Source organism: Muntiacus reevesi, chromosome 20 (assembly GCF_963930625.1).
Source record: "Muntiacus reevesi chromosome 20, mMunRee1.1, whole genome shotgun sequence".
In the NCBI taxonomy this organism is placed as follows: Eukaryota; Metazoa; Chordata; class Mammalia; order Artiodactyla; family Cervidae; genus Muntiacus; species Muntiacus reevesi.
Window position 1 is genome coordinate 23,689,183 of NC_089268.1, and position 25,282 is coordinate 23,714,464.

Sequence of the window (25,282 nt, forward strand, 5' to 3'; positions counted from 1 at the left end):
TCAGGGGGCTGCCTTAGTGACCTTGAGGCCTCCCTGCTGTCCTTTGGCTTTATGGCCATGCCTATCTTTGAAATAATAAGTGAAGCTTGACACTGGATAAACCAGTGAGTCTGATTTGACATTCCAATCATCTGCAGTATCTGAAAGGCCCATGGGAAAAAAAAGTCATTTAGCAATGGAATAGAGGAATTGAAACCTGATGGTTGGTGGTAGGAGCAAGGGGTGATGGGAGCGGGGTGGCAGGGGCGGGGGGTGGGGGGGAGGGGAAGTCCAAGAAAGATAATCTGGAGGAAAAGTATGAAATGTCATGGAACCAAGGAATAAAGAATTTTGTAATGCATCTTTTATTAGGGTTCAGATAGCCAAGAATCTGCCTGCAATATAGGAGACTCATGTTCGGTCTCTGGGTCGTGAAGATCCCCTGGAGAAGGGAATGGCCACCCACTCCAGTATTCTTGTCTGGAGAATCCCATGGACAGAGGAGCCTGGCAGGCTACAGTCCATGGGGTCGCAAAGAGTTTGACACGACTGAGGAACTAACGTTTTTATTTTGGAGTATTTTTAGGTTTACAGAAATTCAGCTAATATAGTACAGAGAATTCCCATACACACTCTACCCAGTTACAGCTTCCCATATTATTAATATCTTACATCTCTCTGGTACATTGATCAAGACTAAGAAATCACCACTGTTGTTAAAAATACCCTGGATCCTTCCCACATTTCATCAGTTTTCCATTAATGTCCTCCTGTTCCAGGATCTGATCCAAGGTACCACATTGTGTTTGGTTGTTCTCTTTCCTTATTCTCCTCTCGTCTGTAATGTTTTCTCAGAATTTCCTTATTGCTCATGATTTTGACAGCTTTGAGGAGTCATGATCAGGGTATTTTCTATTTAGGTTTGCTTGATGTTTTATTGCATAATAAGACTGGGGTTGCAAAGAGCACCTCAGAAGTGATATCTCTTCTAACTATATCATATACGGTGGTATGTGAATCCACATGGTTCATTACTGAGTCAGGAATGATGTGGAATTTTGATCACTTAGTTAAGATGTTATTTGCCAGATTTTTCCACTGTTCATACCTTCCGCTTTGGAGGCTAGTCCCTAAGTTCAGCACAGACTCAACAGGGAGCGATCAAAGTTCTACCTCCTGAAGGAAGAGGTATATTCAAAATATATTATTTTGAATTTTTCTTTAAGGAAGATTTGTCTAAAAGAAGAGAGACTTAAAAAGAAGGCGTGGTCATATTCTACTGTACAATTTATGCAGATGAAGACCCAAAAGTCTTCACTGTTTTGGCAAAATGAAGATGGAGGCCACCTTAGGAAGAATGATTTGAATTTAATTGTAAAAATGGGAGACATTAGTGGGAAGAGGGTGGCTGGGAGAGGAAGAATTAAAGATAGCGTATGTATCTTTGAAGATGTTTAGCTATATATAAAGTGGGACTGGGAATGAGGACTGTAGTTCAGGATTCATGAGACAATGATATTACACTCTGACCTTTTCATGCATCTTGTTCTAGAAATATGATTCTCAATTTCTTTCTTTCTTTTTTTTTTTGACTTAGCACGTCCCCAGCATGGGGTCACCCTCCAGCCAAGGGCCCCAAGCCAGGTTTTGAGAGATGGAGGAGAAGTGGGAAGCCTTGGAGCTGGGAGAACACCCCTAGATTGGCAGGCGAGCTGGTCTGGACATTGCCTGTAGGAGCTGAAAAGTGAGTTCTAAATCAGAGCTTCCTCTGTCCCAGCTCCCAGGCCTTGGGGCTCCCAAGTTTTCTGATATAACTCTTTACCTCCTCCTCAGGCTTTTTTGAGGAATAATTGATGTATAATATTATGTGTTTCAGGTGTGCAATATAGTGATTTGCAAATTTTAAAGGTTATACTCCATTTATAGTTACTATAGAATATTGGCTACATGCCCTGTGCCATACAAAATATCCTTGCAGCTTGTTTATCTTATACATGGTTCTTAGTTTCAGTTCAAATTTCCAGTGATATTTGTAAGAGAATACAGCTTTCAGAATCTTCAACTTGATTAAATGCAATTAAATTTACATCACCCCATTTACATCAAAATCCAAAGTTGTTATTATAGATTAGGTTACATTACATTTTTTTGTATGAAAAAAAATTCTGTAAAATAAAAAGCAGATCCAGGAGAAAAAGACCCATTACTACTTGAAATCAAATTTGTAGCTAACATGTCCGTGATTTCCTTGTTAGTAAATATCAAATCTGAGTAGATGATGCAGCCTTCCATCATGTAGCCCTGCTTGGTCAGTACTGGGAATTTAATAAATTTTGCCTTCACAGTTGCAGGCAGCCTTGCAATTGGTCTTCACAAAATCAGAGGCACAGGTCCATGTTTTCTTTAAAGATGGACAGTTAGAATAGGTATCTTCATACTCACAGCTATTGGCTGGAATAAAAGCAAAGAGAGTAATCACTGCATTATCATTTTCTTCCATAGCAGCAACACAAACAGTAAACTCAATGTGAGTGAGAAAGAGAAAATTGAGCAAATATGTTGACATCATTACACTGTGATGAGCATTTCATAGCTTGAGGGACACATACGGTCTCTTAGTTAAACTAATTGATTAACTCACCATTTATTTTAAAATTCTAGTCTTTTGAAATGTTTCTAAAATGAATCGGCCTTTTTTCCTTCCTCAGAAAACAGAGTACGATGAATTTAAATGAATCTGTCTAGAACTGCACTGTCCAAAATGATCAGCACTAGACAGGTGATTGCTTACATTTAAACCTAATTGAATTAAAATTAAATAAAATTAAAATTTTGGGTCCTCAGTGATACTAGTTACATTGCAAGTTCTCAATAACCAATGTGGCCAAGGGCTACTTTAAGAGACAGTATAATTATTTAACATTTCCTTGAATGCAAAAAGTTATATTGGACTCTGTTGCTGTAGACTCTAATACTACTAGTCTTTCTTTCAGGAATAAGAAATCATTTAAGAAGATGTGGGTGCGAAAATGCAAAAACAAAAGGAAAGTACACCATGATTGTTGGGCATTTCCATTCACATGTCCCTCAGCGACCACAGACTGAACACATCTCAAGCCAGGTACATTATCCTACCTACAAGCTTGGCAGTTTTATAGTATTGCTTCCCAACTCTCCCCTCCTTTCACCCAGACTCAGAGAAATGGCATAATTTAAACCAGGCACTAGGAATTAACCTGAACTCATTCTCTTCTATATTTCTAGTTTCTCTCCCTTTCTTTTTAAACTGAAGTATAGTTGATTAATGATGTTTTCCCCCTACTTTTCATCAGCGTACAACAAGCACAGGTAAGAAACACAGGTTCTCCTACATTCTTTCTATTTCTTATCACGGTCCATTTCTCATCATTCATTTTGCCCTCATGCAGTAAAAATATTTGTTTTTAAACCCATGTTTTTCAACAGTCTCCAAGCTGGATTCCCATCCAATTGTTTCCGTATGCTATTGCCAGGAGTTCTTTGTAAAACACAATTCTGATTTCATCATTCTTCCATTTGAAATCTTTCAATTGGTTGCTCATTAGTACTGGGATAAATTCCAGCTCCTCAACAAATAGTATTCAACCCAGGTTTAATTATTTTCTTCTGTAGTTAATTTATACAAAGCTTTGATATCATCAATATTCTGAATTATCGCTGAGCAATTCTGCCAGAGACAGTGCTACAATTCAGTTAGGTGAATGCATTTAAAAGGTAGAAATTTCAGTTGATGGGTTAATTGCATTGTTCATAAAATTTTAATAACATATGCCAACTAAACAAAAACACCAATGCTGTACTTCTATTAACAACAACACAGAATAAGACATTATATGACATTAATTTCACTCCTTTTGCTAAGATATTTTTGAAGTTTCTGTGAGCTAATAATAGTATAAGCAAATTTGATTGACATTTTAAAAGTATATAAAAGTTATTAGCAGACAAAAGTGCAAGCGTTCATTAAACTAAATTTGATGATTAAATTATCTTATGGGAAAAATGAGGAATTTAGTATGATGAACTCATTAACATATAAAGAATTATAATTTTCAATATGCCTGTCCAGGTTAAGCCATATTCTGTGGTATCACATCTTTATATTTGTACATATTTCTCTTTTTAAAATTCCATCTTTGCTCTAATGGCATTAAGTTTGATGAAAATAAAGTTCATATTCAGTTACAATGATTAATTTCCACAGAAAATTTTTCAGATATGCCAATATATCACAGGTTCAACATAGCTACAGATATACATTGGTGGTAGATGTTTCTTTAGGTTATGTACAGTAACAGACTTCATTGCAAGTAAGAATTCTCAACAGTGTAAACTTTTTGCTTAAAGGCACTCTGTTGAATAATTTTAATTTTGCCTTTTGGAGGAAGGCATCGCTTAAGTTGGTTATATTCAGAATATTTTCTAATCCTTAGCCACGTCAGGTCATTTTATTATAATAACAAATGAATGGTTTCAAACTTACTGCATAGTCCGTTGTCACAATGCTTGGGGCAGCTGCCACAGGGTTTTCCCCGTTGGTAAGGGACATGTTGTTTGCCAACAATATTGCCACTGAAATTTGAAATACAAAATGTCAAGCATTTTTCATTTTTCAAGTTTAATTTATGCTCCAAGGGAAGCATCCATCATCATATGTGCCTAAATATCTTTCAGTGTTTTAAATCATGTCAAGACTGAAAAACTGACATTCCCCAAGTGTACTCAGATCACAATGCAAAGTAAGAATAATTCACATGTACACTTTCATTCTTGACCCTAGTCTAACAGCCTGAGCTGAAATGGGCTAATAATAGGCTCTAAAATTGACAGAGTGCATTTCAGTGTGGTAACAGTTTTTACCTCATAGTAAACTTGATGGAATTGGTAAGGCTGTGCACCCCCACATGCTGACAAGAGGTAAACATATCCCATCGAGAGACAGGGAGAAATTGGTTGTGCCTCAAATTTAAAAAACTCTTCTAAACTTTTATTCCTCCTCCCTGCTATTGAAAAATTCTTTTTTAAAAGTCTGGCTTGTCCATTAGATAACAATGTTAAAATACTCGATTGCTGATGGCATTATGTATTGACAACAAACTTGTAAATACATACTTACGCAGGACAGTATTGGCAAACATAGAGGTACTTTAGACTTTGTTTGGGACAGTAGGCAACTCCACATCCAATAAGGAAAGATGAGTACCAAACAACCTATGAGCACATAAGTGAAAATAGGAGAGTACATTAGAGAAGAAAATACATTTATAAAACTATAATAAGAAATACAAAACCTAAAAAAATGTTACTGATATATTGTGTTTCTGCATACCTTATGAATATATTTAGTTAAATTATTGAGTAGTAGTACCGACCTTTTATTTTTATTTTATTTTGGCCACTCCATGCAGCTTGCAGGATCTTTGTTCCCCATCCAGGGATTGAAGCCAGGCCATGGCAGTATAAGTGCTGAGTCCTAACTGCTGGACTGCCAGGAAATTCCCTGAAAATCTTTTAAAATACTACATTTCCATGTACATTCACTATTTAATCCATTTAGACTGTAAGAAAAATATAGGGTATATTTCCCCATTCAAGGTGTGCAGGCTTTTGACAAATGACAGCTCACGGCTGAAATACCCACAACATAGTAAAACTACTCTTTACCCATTTGAGATCTTCCTTTCAGTTCAACATTGGAATCAGTCAAAATTTGGAGAAGCCTCCTTTTAAAAGTACTGATGTCAGAATGTTTTTATCTGTTCCCCTTACCTGGGTGAAATGTCCAACTACTGCTTGGGGACTCTTCGGCCCTACTTCAAAAGCAAAATCATGGACCTCATCATACCAGTTTTGGATTGCATTAGACCATGTAGAAGGGTAACTTGACATAAAGAGATTCTCGCCACAGTTCCTTGTACCTGAGAAGGAACAGATCATTCATGGGGAAAGCCATAAAACATGCAGAGTCCCTATTCTTTGTAGCACTCATAGCTGTTAATCCAGGAGGGAGTTTCTCATCAACTATAAGCTGGAAAGAAGTCAGATGTGCTTCATACCTTAAAAATGGCCTCAACGTGCACAATTTTGAGTACATCAAGTTTTTTTTCTTTAGTATCTACTCTCCCTAGATTCATTTGTTTACACTTTAAATTTTTCTTGAGTGTATGTGTTAACGCATACTCTACTTTGTATGGTAAAGGCACAGACTAACTGAATTTCTCTTTGACCCTTGCCCACATTCATCAGAGATTGTTTTATACATAAGACCTTAAATAAATGTTTATGATTATTATTCTGTATGAACTTTGAAAAAAAGCTAGCACTCAGACTTTAATTAAAAACCCCAATATGAAGCAAATGACCCTAGAAGAGACAATGTTTTCAAAGATTATGAGTCTCCCCTTAATAAGCAAATAAGAGCATCACAGGCCAAATTCTCAAAGAATAAGGAAAGAAGTGCCTTGTAGCACAACAGAAATATTTCAAGATATTTTCCAATATACATCTTAATGTATTTTTCAAGTTTTATCTCATTATTTCTATGTTTCTTGATGCAGAAGTCATGTCTAACAGGCTATTTTTAAATCTATATTGTAATGATTGTGTGGCAGGCACCCAGGATATACAAAAGACTTGACATTCTGTCATCAAAAATTATATAATCAAACATATGTTATAAATACAAATAATAATAGGTTTAAAATCACAACTGTTTTCTCTCTGACAGTTTTCTATTCTATAAAATAGAGGAAGAGGTGACTCATGATTGCTTTATTTAAGGGGTGGTTAAGAGGCACAAATACAATATTGTGTGAGTGTTTTTGTAAAATATAAAACACACAATAAGCACAATGTGATACTTCTCAGAGTTCTTTCTGCTGCAGACAGTTTTTAAACTGAAAAAGGCAGCCTTAGAAGCAACATTTATTCACAAAGTTTTCTTAACATAAGGTCAAAAATAGCCCTTGTGGTCTTGTTCGTTCATGGAATCAACAAATATATTAAATTACATACCTACTATTCTATCCTCTTTCTTACTGTGTTTGAAAACGCACTTGTTTGCCCAATTTTGGGCGTTTTCTGCTGCCTTGCTGTTCCATTGCTAAAACAAGAAGAGAAAAAAAGATGCACTCAATAACTTAAATTACAAAGGAGCATAAGCTTCATGATTAGAATAGTGGACTATTCTATATGAGTACAAAATTTGTCTATGTGCACCTTCTGCTTATCATGACAGTCACGGGTATCTTTTTCACGTGTCTTTTTCTGTTCCACAAAATCATACATCTGCCCTAAGTACTCAAAAAATCTAAGAGAGTTAATGGTCTATTTTTGATGGTACAGTAGACACATCTCAGTTTTTAGTAATGATCCTCTTTAAATATCCTCTTAACTCACGGAGGTGTTGAGATCATTTTTCCTATAGTACTGAGCTGGCACACTTTACTCTTAGTTCCTTTTTTTTTTTTTAGTAAGTACATCTGGGAGACATGTGGCCTTCAGAACTGGACCTAGAAAAGTGGGCTGTTATTTACCCTAGATCAAAAGGCAATAACCCTAATAACCTAAGTTAGAGGAAATACTGAGCAGAAAGACATCTCTCACTGATATCTAAAGATTTGCTTTTACTTCTGTTCCCCACAATTTAAACAGCCCTTAAAACTAGACAAATTGCTTCACTATAATAAAGCAAAATTTAGGAGACTAATGCGACAATGAGCTAATGAAGGCCCCTCACTTGCATAGACCCTTTCTGAGTGGCAATAAGGCACCTCAGAAGATGTTTGGCCATTTTTGGGGGTTGGAGTGGTAACATTTGCAGTGGTAAGATATTTTTATGTTCTCTTCCTTAAAGTCAACAAAACTTGGATTTCTCCTACTAGTAACATATCTTCTAGAAAAGGTCTAGGTCATAAATTCCAGCCCAGGTGGAGTGGACGTTAATCATGAGGATGGTGTGGGTGATGGTATCGCAGTTAAGACTGTGCAGAGAGGAACTAGAAGGAAGCGAGCGCGCAGGCCAGAGAAGTGATGAGAAAGCTGTTTTTATCAAAATCAACAGAGAAAGCCTAGCGAAAGTATCTAAAAGTCAGCTTATTAAGGTCAGAAGGCACATACTAAACTCAGTGGCCGGGTTCATGGAGAGGCTTCAGGGGTTCCAGGGACACCCTGAAACTTCATACTGATTGTATATGTATGTATATGCATTTTTCTTTCTGGGAGGAGAAATTCCTCTTTCAAAGATGGTAAACTCTGAAATACGCATGGTACGGTATAGATTCTGACAGATTAAACTATTCTAGTGAATAGAATATAGAAGGAGGAAGTATGATTTTTAAGCAAAAAATAGTATGCGGAATTTAAAAGAAGAATTTCTTCCCTGTCCATAACACAGCTCAAATGAAATAACAAGGCAGAGACACAACTTCCGAAGCCGAAAAGTTCTTAAGAGATGTAATTTACTAGGTGCCAGCTCTTACCACAGCCTGCTCAAGCCACTTTTTTTATGTGACTGCTTCTTACCATCTTCAGCATGTTACTGGGAGGTGGAGAGACTCCTCTCCTTAGGTCATTATGTTTGTTGACAATCTCAGTTTGGACTTTTGTCAGGGTGGTTGACAAATCAGCAAAACGTAGATCCTGAAGGAAAGTCAGATTAGCATTTGTTTTTAAAAGTTTTGAAATTGCATAGAAGAATGCATAAGTTAATTTAAGAGAAAAAAAGATTATTTTCAGACAAGTTCAGTTCAAGTCACTATTATTAAGCACTGCCAATGAATCTGAGCCCAAACTAGAATTTTTAAGAAAGAAATAGTGTTGAATTGTAAAAGTCGGGCTGTAATTCATGCCATGATGATTAAAAATGCCTCAATGAAAATTCCCTGGTGGTCCAGTGACTCTGTGCTTCTGTTTCAGAGGGCACGTGTTTGATCACTGGTCAGGGAACTAAGATTCCATAAGTTGCGTGGGCCGGCCAAAAAATAAAAACACCTCCGAGGCTATAAATGCCACTTTCTAGAATGAAGAGACATCTCAGTGTGAGTTTTCTAGACATATGAATGAAAACACAATGACAGAGTTACAAGATTGGAGCCATTAAACATTCTCGTTCACCCTCAATCAGGCTGCAGAAAGGGCGTGATAAGGGTAGAGGTAGGTGGATCCTTTCAGACCCGTGGTCCCCAACTTTTTTGGTACCAGGGATCGGTTTCGTGGAAAACAATTTTTCCATGGACCTGGTGGGTAGGAGATGGTTTCAGAATGATTCAAGCGTATTACCTTTATTGTGCACTTTATTTCTAAAGTTATTATATCAGCTCCACCTCAGATCATCAGGCATTAGATCCTGGAGGTTTGGGAACCCTTGTTTTAGATGTTCGGGGAACCTTGAGCTGACACGCTGTGTGTATTTAGAGAAAGCATGTTTAGGTGGAGTTCAAGTGCACTCAATACTCCAGTAAATAATTCTACCTATTATATGACAGACTTTATGGGGTCTCTCAAAAGACAGTTTAACAATATTATAAAAAAAATCTCGAAAACAATTTGGAGGGAGCAATGCCATTCCAATTAATGAACTATTGCTGACTTTGTTCCTTTTAGTAACAGAAATATAATTAACAGGGTATTAATTTGGTGCTGATATTTTTGGTGTGTCTTTGCATGTATGTTGGGGAGGCTTAAGTCTGGAGGTAGAGTAGGGTGTGTGAATAGTTCTCAGAAAGTCTGAGCAATTTGGTGACTTAAATTTACAGAAGAGTCTGATGTTATATGTACATGAGCAAAATTTTGTAAGCATTAAGCTCAGACAGGGCCTTCTGTTGATTTTCCCTGACACCCTGGGATAAGTTATTCTCTCCCTCCCTGAGTGCTAAGTCTCCTCAAAGTTCCACAAATACTGTGAACATGGGTCTCACCACACTTTATTGCCACAATCTCATTATGTGTCCATTCTTCCTACCTGTTTGTGTATTCCTAAAGACAGGGACCAATATTGAATGCATGTACTCCCAGACTGGGCGCTTTCCCAGCTATCGATTCCTAAATTAGCAAGGATGCCGATGTGAAATGCCAGTTGTGGCCAATCTTTGTATAAAAGTAACTGTGGTTTTGGACTGTGAATTTTAGTCATTATAACTAGCTCAAACACATCTTTATTAACCAAAATAGGAACCATTGCAATCAACACATTTTTGCCAACAAGAAGTAAGTTTTTTTATTCCTGTAGCATAAAAATACTTGCTTTGGGATTCAATGAACACTTGGAAAGCATTTTCTGCCTCTTTCTGGTGGCAGAAGAATTTTCCCTGCAAAAAACTTGTCTTGATGCTTGAAATTGTAGTTGGTTGACGATAGGTCAGGTGACTATGGCAGATGGGGCAATTTGTCCAACTTTTGAAGTGTTGGTAGTGCAACATGCGGTCATGTGTTATTGTGGAGAAGAATTGGGTCCTTTCTGTTGACCAGTGTCAGCTGCAGGTGTTGCAGTTTTCAGTACATCTTGTCGATTTGTTGAGCATATGTCCCAGATGTAATGGTTTTGCTGGGATTCAGAAAGCTGTAGTGTATCAGATGGGAGAAGGCAATGGCAACCCACTCCAGCACTCTTGCCTGGAAAATCCCATGGATGGAGGAGCCTGGTAGGCTGCCGTCCACGGGGTAGCTAACAGTCGGACATGACTGAGCAGCTTCACTTTCACTTTTCACTTTCATGCATTGGAGAAGGAAATGGCAACCCACTCCAGCATTCTTGCCTGGAGAATCCCAGGGATGGGGGAGCCTGGTGGGCTTTCGTCTATGCGGTCGCACAGAGTCGGACATGACTCAAGCGACTTAGCAGCAGCAGCACCAGTATATCAGATAGTCAGCAGACCACCAGACAGCAACCATGACCTTTCTGGGGTGCGAGTTCAGTTTTGGGAAGTGCTTTGGAGCTTCTTCTCAGTTCAGCCACTGAGTTGGTCATTGCCAGTTGTCGTATTAAATCCACTTTTTTTGCATGTCACAATTCTATTGAGAAATGGTTTGTTGTTGTTGCATAGAATAAGAGAAGATGACACTTCAAAACGATGATATTTTTTATTTTCAGTCAGCTCAAGAGGCACCCATTAACTGGGCTTTTTCATCTTTGCAATTTGCTTCAAATGCTGAATGACCATAGAAGGGTCAATGTTGAGTCCTTTGGCAAATTCTCATGTAGTTTTAAGAGGATCAGCTTTGATGATTCTCTCAATTGGTCAATCAACTTCTGATGGCTGGCCACTGTGCTCCTCATCTTCAAGGCTCCTGTCTCCTTTGCAAAACTTCTTGAACCATCCTTGCACTGTACATTCTTAGCAGTTCCTGGGCTAAATGCATTGATGATGAGAGTTGCTCATCCATCATCCATTGCTTTCCAACCCATTCTGAACTCAAATAGGAAAATTGCTCAAATTTGCTTTTTGTCTAACATCATTTCCCTAGTCTAAAATAAATACAAAATAAACAGCAAGCAATGTCATTAGCAAAAAAAATGCATATTAAAATGATGTATACTTAACCATATTTATTTAAGAATGTATTCCAATATCAAATAGCAAAGTTCAACAATGCAAAACCACAATTACTTTTGCACTAACCTAAATACAATCAAATTGTAAAATAGCTCCCTGGATATGTCCTTTCGAGTCTGAAAAATGTAGTTTCCTTTCAAAGTGTACCAAAATTTGGTTTCTGAAAAGTCATTATTTCCTGCTTCTTACCCTATCTTGCTTTGTAGATAAATTCTATTGAATAAGACATGTCTTTTGTTTGTTTGTCTTAAAAATGAGCATCTATAAAGTTTTGGTTAAGTGACAGGTGATATGAAAAGTGTTGAGAGTACAATGGATAAAAGGTGGTATCTATTTATCCTTAAAGAGTTTATATTGGATAGGCAGTATGACATAAATAGATAATTATAACCTGATAACTGAAATGATAGGAGGGATCTACTAGATATAAAGGGAGGAGGGATTAATTCTCCTTGATTGAGCTTAGAAAGGATTTCACAAAATATGGTCTGGGCTGGGATATTGAAAGATAAATTGTGTTTTCTAGGCATCTGGAGAAGATGCTCTGGGCAGAGGGGTGTAGAGTATCTGATCAAGAGACATTTACTGGTGCAAAGGACCCAAATGATGTCTGCCTTTTAAATACTTTTATAAATAAAGACTGGGAGATGGACTGGACATGTAACAGGGGACTGGAAAGGACCACAGAAAGAATCTTCAGGAAAGAAATTGGGAATGCAGCAAACTACTTCAGTGAAACCCTAGCTGATGAATATATTGTATTTGGATTGAAATTTTGATTATGGTAACACAATAGCTATATTTGTAAGTGCCAAATGAGGTTGAATGCTATGTCAGAAACCTGTGGTCTGAGGAGTCCTAGCTAATCTTGTGTGCCCAGAGTCAAAGGAGGGTGTGGGAACAGACAGCAGCGACCAAACTCCTCACATTCAGAGGTTCTCTGATCGGAGGTTGACACCTTATATGGGCATCTCCACACCAATCACTGGGGAACATGACTGTTACTGTTTGGGAGATTACTAAAGTAAAGTAGCATCTTAGAAATAATTAGAACATCTTACCTAACATATACTAATTGTAAAATTATGGGCAAAATCAAAATACTTAATATCTTTAGTAAATTTTCTTGCCTTTTAATTTATAGATACAATTATTCTCACAGGGTAATTATGAAAATTAAATGTGGTGATGTGTGGGAAGAAGTTTCGCTAATCTGAGATCATTAAATATGTTGCTAATTTTCTGTGGGGGTCACGTTGAAATGTATTAAATAAAAGTAAATCAGAAAAGATCTTGGGACAGGAGAAGTATCAATAGCTTTTAAATCCACAAACCAGTGCTGTCATAAGAAATATAATTAAGGCATCACATATAATTTTAATTTAAAAAAAGAAAAAATAGGCATATTAAATTGTTAAGTATAATATATACCACTTGGTGAAATTATTGCAATGTTTACTATCTGATCAATATTAAAATTATTAAGGAGATTTTTACCTCCTTTTTTTCCCCACTAAATCATATTATATTGTATTTATGCAGGTCTCAACTCACACTGTCCATATTTCCAGTGTTCCATATCCTCACGTGGCTAGACGCTACCATATTGGTTGCCACAGCCTTAGGCTTAAGCACAGTGAGCAACTGAGAAGTACTTTGCGATGTACCAGACACTCTGGTCTTTTTTTTACTTTCAAACATTGATCCCTCAAAGTTGCATGAGTTGTTGTGAAAGGATTTTTACCCTTGACCATACCTGTCCCTTTGCAGGAAAGGACGGAAGCCACACAGCCGCCAGGAACAAAACCACCGTGAATAATGCCATTGCTGGTAAAACAAAAGAAAGGGAACAAAGACCTGCATTGGAATGTTTAGTGCATGAACTTCTGAGGAACACAGGGGAAAATCAAAACACACGAAGTAAGGATCTCAATTACACCAGATTCATTAGCTGACATGAAAAAAAGAGGATGTGTCACCAGGAGTCAGTAGAATGATAATGGATTTGGCCCCAGACCTGAGCCTCCAGTGGGGACAGTAAAGAACAAATGGAAACACCGCATTGAAGCCCTTGAAGGTCACCTGTGAATGTTGATGATAAATGACTCAATTCTACCCTGTTGTTGGTGTTGCTAAGTTGTATCTGACCCTTGTGGCCCCAGGGGCTGTAGCCCGCCAGGCTCCTCTGCCCATAGGATTTCTCAGGCAAGAATATTGGAGTGGGTTGCCGTTTCTTTCTCCAGAGCATCTTCCCGATCCAGGGATCCAACCCATGTCTCCTACATTGGCAGGCGGATTCATCACTGAGCCACAGGGGAAGTCCAATTCTGCCCCAGTTCCACAGCTTTTCCATGTTATATGGTGGATATAACTATCCACCAGGTGCTAGGAATGGCTTCTTCTGTGGCCATATCACAATGGCCCAACTGTGATAAAACAACACACACATAAATATATGGAATCTAGAAAGATGGTCCATAGGAAATTATTTGCAGGGCAGGCAGCAATGGAGACAACCTGGAGGAGGGCATGGCAACCCACTCCAGTACTCTTACCTGGAGAATCCCATGGACAGAGAGGCCTGGTGGGCTACCGTCTATGGGGTCTCAAGGGGTCGGACATGACTGAAGTGGCTTAGCACAACGCGCACAGTGGAGACACAGACATAGAGACCAGACTTGTGGACATGGTAGGGCTGGGGAGGAGGAGGAGGGAGAGGGCGGGATGTATGGAGAGTAACATGGAAACATACATTACCATATGTAAATACACAGCCAATGGGAATTGGCAATATGACTCAGGGAACTCAGACTGGGGCTCTGCAACAGCCTAGAGGGGTGGGACGGGAAGGGAGGTGGGTGGGAGGTTCAGCAGTTTCAGGAGGGAGAGGACATTAAAAAAAAAAGAACGACTAGCCCTTGCTGTTTTCCTTACACCTTGCTTAATCCTTTATAAGCCCAATTAACACCTCCTCAAATTACCAGTGAAGATGTGCCACTACTTTCCTATCAGAGATCTGGCTCAGATGCTTGCTTTTCCTAGAGCCCTAGGTAAACCCACTGAGGAGTAAATGCTTTTCTTGGTAATTTCAGCAGCTCTCTCCAACTCAGCCCAGTGTCCCCATTCATTCCCATTTAAATCTTTCTCTTTATTACGATGTCTTAAATCCCCAAAATGCAACATTCTCTTTCTGGATCTAAAAACAGAAGGTACAGTTCTCACATTTCAAGATATTATTAACATCAACCCAATCCTATGAATACCCTTAATATAGTCACATCATTTGCCTCACTAATTCAGCTTCTTGGAATCCCCAAGAAATAATAGTATACACTGGTAAAGCTTTAGGCATATTTTTTCATCACATTAATATTTATAAAGGTAAAATATTGTAATGAATTAAATATTCAATATCACATGGGTAAAATGTCTAAATAAATTCAAACACATCCTCTTGCTTAAGCATATTAGACATAAAAGTTATTTTATGATGATTTTGTAACAAGGAAAATGTTTATATTTTGAAGTTAAGTTTTTTTGGAAAAAAGTGAAATACCAAATGATACATGGGAGGTTCTTAGCCTTCTGTGAAAAAGTATGGGCCCTTCCAAAATTTATATATTGAAGTTCTAAGCCCCCAGTGTGACTATGATATATCAGGGCCCCTAAATAAGTAATTAAAATTAAACAAGGTTATAAGAATGGGTTCTAATTCTCAGAATGTGTTCAGTTCAGAAAAGACGTTCCAGCCCTCTCTCTGTCTCTGTCTGTCTCTCGTCTCCACGAACCCAGAGAAAAGCCCACGTGAGTGCACCTTGAAGGTGGCTGTCTGCAAGTCAGGAGGAGAAGTCTCACCAGAAACTGACTATCCTGGCACCTCGGTCTCAGGTGAGAACTGTGAGAAAAAAAATTTCTGTTGCTCAAGCCACCCAATCTGTGGTATTTTGTAATAGCAGCCCCAGCAGACTAATATGTATATTTCTCATGTATATTGAGGGTCAGATTACGTTCAAGTGCATTCCAAGGCCCATAACGTGTAGTCATGGGAAACCTGAAGCTGCATATCTACGTTAAGCGTTTACTGGCTGCCACTCATCATCCATATTGCAATGTACCTTGAGTTTTCTCATGGACAGATGACAAAAGCTCTATGAGGCTTCTTTGGGGTCAGTTTTTTTCCCCTAATATTTATTTATTTGCCTGTTCTGGGTCTTAGTTGCAGCATGCAAACCCCTGGTTGTGGCCTGTGGCATCTAGTTTCCTGACCAGGGACTGAACCTGGTCCCCTGTGTTGAGAGCACTGAGTCTTAGCCGTTGACCAGCAGGGAAGTCCTGGGACTAGTTTTGATATAGGGTAACTGAAGAAATTGTATTGCATAGTGATATTGGGGACCTTGATGCTCAGGAGTTTGGGAATGCAGACATTATGATTCACCTGGAGGACAGCAGCAAAAATAGAACCTCATACTATTCTCTTACAAAATAAATGATCAGCTAAAAAGCTAGGCAAACAGGAAATAAAATTAAGCAAAAAACAAAAGAATTCATCCTCATGTGATAAGGTGTTATTTTCTTCTCTGCATTTTCTATAATGAGTCTGTGAAGTGAAAGTGTAAGTCTTAGTTGCTCAGTCATGTTTGGCTCTTTTTGCCACCCTGTGAACTGTAGCTTGCCAAGCTCCTCTGTCCATGAAACTCTCCGGGCAAGAACACTGGAGTGGGTAGCCACCTCCTTCGCCAGAGGATCTTCTAGGCCCAGGGATCAAACCTGGGTCTCCTGCATTGCAGGAGGATTCTTTACCATCTGAACCAGTCTATATTACTGTAATTCAAGTAATTATTGTGAAGGCACTCTTGGAAAAGTGCCTCTGACTTTTGTCAGATTTATTGTCTAGTTGCTCTTTTGCCACCTAGTGAAGCTAATGGTTTAGGCATTATGATGTCTCTGTGAGTGAAGAAATGAGGCACAGAGATGTTAAGTAACCTTCTGACAGACTCATCGCCAGGCTGAGGATACTTGGGATTTTTTTTTAACCTCAGTAACCATTTCCCACTAAACAGTGTCATACTTTTGGTGGGGTGTGGAGTTCTGGGTAAGGATGTCAAGCATTCTGCCTTGACGGAAATAGTCCTACATTGCTATTAATATAAATCTTTTTGCAGCTGATAAATAGCCAATAAATGACTGAACACATTTGAGAAAATTAGAAAAAAATAGAAATGCTAACAATTAAGTCAATCATTTTCTGTTGTCTTTAAAATATTGTAAAACTTCTAAGACTTGGAGAGTGCAAATAATATTTTCTTAGGATATCCTTCTTGATTCCAAAACTTAGGCCATTATAATAACCCTCATTTACGTAAATTTGTTGAAATAATAGAGCACTTTGTTGGCATTTTAATGAAGCATTTTTGTCTGTTTAATAACTAGAATGAGAAAGGATGTAATTGGATTTGAAATCACAAAACTGATAGCTTATTCCTATAAGAGTTCTATGAAGGACACAAATTATAGAAGTGTTTCTACAGTGTCTTGAAATTTTAAGCTCTTCTATACCATTAAAATTTCACTCATGGCAGTACAAAAAGGTTGATTTTGTTTACATTTTAGGTGGGCAAAAGGAAGAGGTGGGTGAAAGGAATGAAAATATAAAGACAGAAAAGAAAAAATAGGGAAAGAGAAATGAAACTTATTTCTGTATGAAGCAGATACATAAATTTAATATTAAAAAGAGCCATTTTTATTTTTCGGGGATACCTGGCTGAGCAAACCTAAACTTTGGTACCTGGTATTGCCATGAAGGAAAGAGAACACTGTAAGTGTTGACAAGCCTGGGATTTTGTTTTATGTTTATCATAAGTTGTGATACTGTTTTACCCAGCTCATCTTTAACTAGTTATATAAAATTGAAAATATTCATTTATCAAATTAGAATATGGTGACATAGGGTCACCTCATAGGGATTTTGTGATGTTTGAGAAGATAAATAACATCAAAGCAATCTGAAAACAAAAAATATCAACATACACCCACACATCCTAGCATTATCATTACTATTTTTATTATTATTTGGGATACTTGCTCTGCCAGCAGAAATCTCTTAGCTATCAGGCTCTTCAGGGATTGGCTTTGCTGAAGGCAGCCTCCTGGCCAAAGGTCATGCTCCCTTCCTAATTCACCCTCATCCTATGGCTGTCAGATGTGGGATATAAAGGCCTGACCTCTTCGCTCCAAGTAGAGACAACTCTGAACCATCATCCCAACTTCTGAACTACTCAGAAGTAGTCGACTGGCTGAAGCCTCCAATGAGACTACATTACACCTTTGCCCAATTTTGCTTCCCCCCAACTCTCTCCCAAAGGAATTGATCTCAAGTGCATTTCCTGATAAAGTTTCCATCTCTCAGATATTGTTCCTAGAGGATCCAACCTGTGACATCATTCATTAGATAATCTTTTTAAATTTTCCTTAATTCTAGCCAGGCTTCTTTAGTTATCCTTTGATTATATGCCATTAACGCCTTAAATTATATTAATCCTCAAACCTGGATTCTAGCCACATCCTTCAAAAATATTTCTAAGTGCCTCTTCCCAAAGAAACTCCCAAGTTAACTCCAAAAACACTGATCTTGCCACTGGATGAGAGCCTTTAAAACTTACCATGTAAAGTTGTGATTATATTTTCATTTTCTCTGACCCACCTGCAAGATCTTATTTCTCTCAATTTTTTCATGTACTTTTGACTTTTTTTCTATAATTTGACCGTGAGTGTGGAAAGGACAGACTACCATTTTCATTCTTTTAAATACCTTATGGCTAAGCCTTATGGCTAAAGACAGCTCCCTCTTTATAAGCTTAGTGGTGGAGCTTCAGAAGCTAAGTCTTCAGAGACTTTCTTAGGTTAGTGTCCTTGGACACATACATTCTTTGGGCAATGGGCTCAAGTGGGCCTCGAGGAGAATTTGCAAGCCAAAGAGAAAAACGGGTCCTTCTTTTTCTGTAAGCCAGTGACACTCAGTTATTATTCTTTCCTTTAACAGACAGTCATCAAATTTTGCACACTACCCATGACAGCAGGCTAGAATATTCTGGGCATATTCGAGTTAACAAAATATGATTCTCACCCACTCTCTTGACCCTCAGCATATCATTAGGGTAGCTCATGATTCAAGCACCTAATATGAACTTGTTGAACCTTTCTAAAAGTGTGCAAAAATGGAGGGAAAAGTTTCCTTCTTCTTTTGCCATGACCCATTCTGGTGCTTTTGGAGAAGGAGAGGAAAAAATCCAGCATAGAACAGGGCTCTGGAAATAAGTATGTCAGATGATGTAAATATAATAAACGTCCATCAGCAACTGTATGACCAGTACTTTTAGCTTCATTCCACCTCTCTTCTTCAGCAGCCTCCTTAAATAGCAGGTACAGATTAGATATGATTTATTTGAAATTATGTTTGGTACAGTCACACCGAAATCAATGGAAAGAATTAGGAAAAATACCTGCCTCTTTCTGTTACCTGCTTGCTTGTAGACAATTTCTAAAAGTATGTAGTCATATGTTTCACCTGCTATTTCCTTCGTAACAAACTTTAGATTCCTTTTCACCCATTTCCCTTAAAAAGCTATTTTGCTATGTAGTAGTCATTGCAGCTTTCCTTACATGATTTTCCTTCTGCTTTTCATCATTTTCCTTTTCAGGTGATTAGTCATCTTTCCTAAGTGTGACTAGAGAAAAACCAAATACAGGATCTGAAAAATTTCTAATTCCAAGTGTTGATGGTTTATGTGTGCATGCTAAGTTGCTTCAGTCATGTCTGACTTTGTGACCCTGTGGACTGTAGCCCGCCAGGTTTGTCTGTCCATGGGGATTCTCCAGGCAAGAATACTGGAGTGGGTTGCCATGCCCCCCTTCAGGGGATCTTCCTGACTCAGGAGTTGAACCTGCATCTCTTAACATCTCCTGCAATGGCAGGTGGGTTCTTTACCACTAACACCACCTGGGAAGCCCTAATAGCTAATGACTACCAGCAGAACAAATCTTTTTGAAGTGAAAATGTATATAATACAGTTAAACTGTAGCATATTATTTCTTTCTCAGCTTGATGTCAGGCGCTTTGCTAAGTTTGAAACACTCATTTGAAAAAGAAAATATTATTTTCTCTAATGACATGATATCACTGCTTATTAGAAGATAACAAGCACATTTATAAAAAATATGCAAACATACATTACCTTAAAAGTCCATCTTGTGGAAATAAGAATTTTCAAAGTATAAACTAAGGAGAATGTGCTTTGATCCTAAGAAGAGAGTTCATAAAAGGGTCCGTTTACAAAACAAACTTTTAGGTTTCTATTCCAGTCAGGATGTCAAAATAGGCAGGTTTCTTGTTTCACTCTGACATGGATATGGAAGGAATTACAGACGCAAAATAGAATCATGACTTTCAAGAAATATCAAAAAGATAGGAAGGAAATCTGGGGAGAAGCAAGTCTCTCATAACCTCTAGTGTGTATGTGTTGATGTGTGTGTGTGTGATGGGTGTGAAGTGGAAGAAGAGGTTGCCTCCTGAGGCAGTAGCTGGCCTGAGTGTACAGTGATAGCCAAGCCTTTTAATTTTTGCTCTTGCCTCAAGATAATCGTTGCTTCCCCATGATTGCAAAATTCTGCAGCAACAGAACTAGCCACCTGTCCTGGGGCCATGTATCAGCAAGATAGCAACAGGGGAACGTAACCTTCCTCAGATGCAAAGACATGTGTGGACTATTCTACATTGCTATTACATTCATACCACCTCCTAGGGCTATGTGACTATGAATTAGTATAACTACTTCCTCTCAATGCTGTTTCTTCCTAAAGTGAACCTAAGGAGTGGCAGCAAATGGAAAGGATGCTGGGATTAAGTTTGTTCTAGTATATTTTTGCCATATGACAAAATAAAGATAGTATAAACATGAAAATGAACCAAAATTATTGAATTATGTACCACCTTGTGCAATCTATAGGCTATCGTGAACAGGCAGGAAGCCCCTTGCCCTAAGTGAGCCATATATAATGATGCCATTATATGGTGACTTCCCAGGTGGCACAGTGGTAAAGAATTTGCTTGCCAATCCAGGAGATGCAAGAGACATGGGTTCAATCCCTGGGTCGGGAAGATTCACTGGAGAAAGAAATGGCAACCCACACCAGTTCCAGTATTCTTGCCTGGAAAATTCCATGAACAGAGGGGCTGCAGTACATGGGGTTGCTAAAGAGTTGGACACAACCGAGCATGCATGCACATCTTTCTTGTGAAGTACTGGGCTTTTCCTTATGGGCTCACTTTAAACTCACAATAACCTACTCAATACCCTGTCTTACAGTTTCAGCATCAGAGATTCAATAATGAAGTGCCATAAACTTGCAAGCAGAACTGGGGGATAAAACTAGATATTTTGGGCTCAAAGCTCTTACTCCTGAAAAAAGGGAATGGAAATGTTTTAAAGAATTATGGGGACTAAAGAAAAAATGCCATTAAAAGTATTAACACATGTGTACATAATAGCTTTAGACACATTTATACACCTAACCACAGCTCAGAAAACTATGTGAAGTGAAAGTATTAGCCACTCAGTCATGTCCGACTCTTTGTGATGCCATGGACTGTAGCCCACCAGGCTCCTCTGTCCATGGAATTCTCCAGGCAAGAATACTGGAGTGGGTTGCCATTTCCTTCCTTAGGGAATCTTCCTGACCCAGGGATTGAACCCGGGTCTCCTGCATTGCAGGCAGACTCTTTACCAACTGAGCCACCAGGGAAGACCTCAGAAAACTATAGGATGCAATATTTTTCAAATATAGTTTAATGTAATATTTAATCTTTGTTATAACACATTCTTTTATCTCACCACTTACATGTGAGACAGAAAGCAGCCTATGAGAGTTTGCAAACCTTTTAGACTTTCTCATGTAAGAAATCTACAAAGATATCTAAGTAACAACAGCCACATTGATAGTTCCCAGAAAGCAATTATTTTTTCTTCCCAAAGATGAATTCTCTCCTCTTTACTTGACTTTACTGAAAAACTTTACTAGAATTCTTAGCAGTATGGGGATTTAAACATTACTCAAGAGTTCTGACACTCCTCCTCATAATTTATCTCTTCCTCTTACAAATCTGACCTCAATTCAGAAGCCCTATCACTGTAGAGTAGCTCCCAGGCTTGAAACTTGAAATCAGCTTAATTTCCTTTGATTCTTCTCCAGAGTGTGAGTCATATACATAGACATTGTAGGTTTTGGTTTTAAATAGGAGAAGTGGGACCACGAAATCTTCTCTGACAATAGTATGTCTTCCCTAAGCTTCTTGGATGCCATTTAGCCACAGGGGAGAAATGCATTAATATAAAATGTTTTTAAAGTAAAACCTTTCCTCTGTTTAGTGAATACCTGCTCACAGGTCATCAGAGGTAAGTATGTGGTCTCTTGATATCTGCTTATCCAGGATCACTTCTTATTGGGCAAGGAATATAAAGTTTTATATAGAAATTTCCTCCTTATATAAAATAAATGCAACTGATATTATATTTACATCACTTATATAAACATAAATGCCTGAAAAGGTTGACTTTTGTTGGGAAAGTTTCTAAATTTTTTTTTTATTTGACTGCGTTTCATAGGGAATATTTTATCTTAGGTTGGTAATCTTTAGAATATTTTTGTCTCAAGATGGGTGCTATTACTTTGGTGGATTTAAAACTATTAGCAATAGCTTCCCATACTTATTTTAATAATGTCTATGTTATATAATGTCCATATATATTAATATTAGTAAAATTATTTAATTTATTTATTGAAAAATTTTAATTGGAGGATAATTGCTTTACCATATTGTGTTAGTTTCTGCCATGCATCCACATGATCAGCCATAGGTACACACCTATCCCTTCCCTCTTGAACCCCCCTCCTACCTCTCACCCCTCCCCACTCCTCTAGGGTGTCACAGAGCACCGGATTGAGCTCGCTGTGAGCAAATTCCCACTGGCTATCTGTTTTACATATGGTAATGAATGTGTTTCAGTGTTACTCTTTCAATTCCTCCCTCCCTCTGCTTCTCCGTCTGTTCTCTGTATCTGCATCTCCATTGCTGTCCTGCAAATAAGTTCATCACTACCATCTTTCTAGATTCCATATGTATGCATTAATATACAACATCTGCTTTTCTTTTTCTGACTTACTTCACTCTGCATAATAGGCTCTAGGTTCATCCACCTCATTAGAACTGACTCAAATGTGTTCCTTAAGGTATTATTGTGGAAGTATGCACACACATATAACCATAGTTTTTCATTTTTATATTAAAAGAAGTTCTGCTGTAATTGTTTCCAAAATTCACAGACATAGGAATTAATTATATTGCTTATTCTATAACAGAAGGTAAAAACTAATTTATTACATTAAATAAAAGTGCTTTTTAAAAAAAAATATTAGAGCTATATGTTACTTTCTTAGCTTAAAAAGAATAGAATAACTTAAGATCATTACTGTCAATAAAAGTTATCAGCAGACTTGAAAACCACAGAGTCATTTACTAGGTATTATTTTTTCACTGACCAGGCATTAAGTACTTTGCCACAATAAAATGTTCACTTTAAAAGTAAAGATCTTGCACTTACTGTTGGTCTTCGGGGCAAGATGAAGTTATCTGCTTTATCTGTGGGAAGGAGAGAAGTGGAGAGAACGGCGTTAGAGAGGTATATATGCATTATACCTAGTTCCTGTTCTGACAAATTCTGGTTGTGCAAGGAAATCTGTCAACAAGATTGGAAACCGGATTTGTCGTAATACCAGCAGTCTCAAATTTCATTGCTGTTTGTCTAACTGAACTTTTGACATTATCTTGTGATTCCCCACACAACTTTTAAAAATAAATAGCTATTTCACATTTAACTAATGTACACTTATTCTTTGAAGTGCATATCATGCTACAATTTATCCACATTTTTGTCAATCAGGATTTTGACCATGCTTAACCAGACTATGCTCATTACAACAGAGTTTTCAAGATTACTTTTTTTCTGTAAGAATAAATCTCTGTTTATCATTTTTTGTGAACTCTAGAGAATGCAATGCTTTCTTCCAGAGATCTAAATTATATTCATTAGTAATTGGCTGAACCTTATCATTTTGGAGAATATTTTTGTCTTTATCTTTGTAAATGCAAGGTCACAATATCTTTCAAAACAAAATAGAAAGATACCCCATAACTTATTGGTATTTCTAAGTTATAAGTTCTCCTGATATTAACATTTATTTCCTGGCTATGTGAAATTCAACATACCATTGATCTACATTACATACTAAATTATCATCATTTGATTCTATTTGTCTGTGAAAGCTTAGTTAGTAATTCTAAGCATGTTTCCACATCTCAGAAAGGAAAAGGGCTGAACAAATAATTTCAGGTTTCTTCTGTCTCTAAAATGTAAGGTTTTCAAGTACTGAGTTTTTATAAATGAGGAAGTATAAATCAGTTAATCACAAGTAGCATATTTGTGAGCATTAGCCTGCTCACGTTAGCCTATAGATTTCACAAGGTTGTATATAATTCAATAATTTTGGTTCATTTTCATGTTTATACTAGATTTCTTGGGTCATATGAAAAAATACACCAGAAGAGACCAATGCCTGATCAACAGTCACATTATTTAAAGACAGTTTGTAAATATGTTAAGTAATTAGGAAAAATAATATTTTATTTAATAGTGCTAAGATGAGAAAACATGTGTAAACTGCATACCATGTAGTAAAAATTTGTAAAGTGCTAGTTCCCTCCCATTTCATGTGCTTCTTTCCCTCTATGTCTGGAAAAGTTGCCCCTAACGCTTTAACCTATGGGACTGCACTTTATTTTTGTGACAGATGGTTTGACTAACTAAGATATAGATATTTCTGTGAGAGATTACCCTAAGAAGTGGAATTTTGTTGTCTAGTTTTTAAGTCATGTCCAACCCTTTTGCAACTCCATGGACTACAGCCCGCCGGGCTCCTATGTCCATGGGATTTCCTAGTCAAGACTACTGGAGTGGGGTTGCCATTTCCTTCTCCAAGGGCTCTTCCTGACCCAGGGAGATCAAACCTGCATCTCCTGCATTGGCAGACAGATTCTGTACCACTGAGCCACCGGGTGAGCCTAAGAAGTGGATAGAAAATGGTACAAGAAATGGAGCTCTGCTTTGACTCATTAACGCTTAATATAATTTTTCTTATTTTGTATTTGTAGACCTGGCTTGACAGGAACAAAGAAATGTCCCTCACCATCTAGTTCTGCAAGGGTGAAGTCACAAGCTACTGCAGTCACTGACCTTCCACACATCCTGAAAGGAGTTCAGGGTGGAGATCAGGAATGAGGCCCTTTGTGCTCTAGTGAAGCTGACAGAACAGGCCTTCAGATAGATATTTTCAGGGGAAAATTTTATAAGCCCATATTTTTGCGTCTTCTCATATCTAGAAAGGCCCTGAAATAATTAGTGGAGACTTCTGCTCCTTCTGGCTAGCAGCAACTTTCTGCTGAGATGTGTGCTTGATTGCATGTATCCCTTCTTCACCAAATCATGTATATATACTGACCCCCCTCCCACCTCTTTATCTCTTTGGAACAGTTCCTTAGAGTTGTCTGAGAGGCTGTATCCTGAGCTACAGTCCTCATAAGTCCTCCAATAAAACTGAACTCA

At 37.8% G+C, this 25,282-nt stretch overlaps 1 protein-coding gene across 1 annotated transcript; it reads right to left on the reverse strand.

The window, feature by feature from the left end:
* Positions 1-619: 619 nt before the first annotated feature.
* LOC136151404 (cysteine-rich secretory protein 3-like) lies at positions 620-23,327 on the reverse strand. The gene is made up of 8 exons (XM_065912499.1): positions 23,225-23,327; positions 13,327-13,397; positions 8,542-8,658; positions 7,033-7,120; positions 5,788-5,936; positions 5,135-5,229; positions 4,502-4,590; positions 620-2,430 (listed from the first exon to the last, which is right to left on the reverse strand). Exons 2-8 carry the CDS (start codon positions 13,393-13,395, stop codon positions 2,303-2,305), a joined length of 735 nt encoding a protein of 244 aa, XP_065768571.1. The 5' UTR covers positions 13,396-13,397; positions 23,225-23,327; the 3' UTR covers positions 620-2,302.
* Between the last annotated feature and the right edge of the window lie 1,955 nt (positions 23,328-25,282).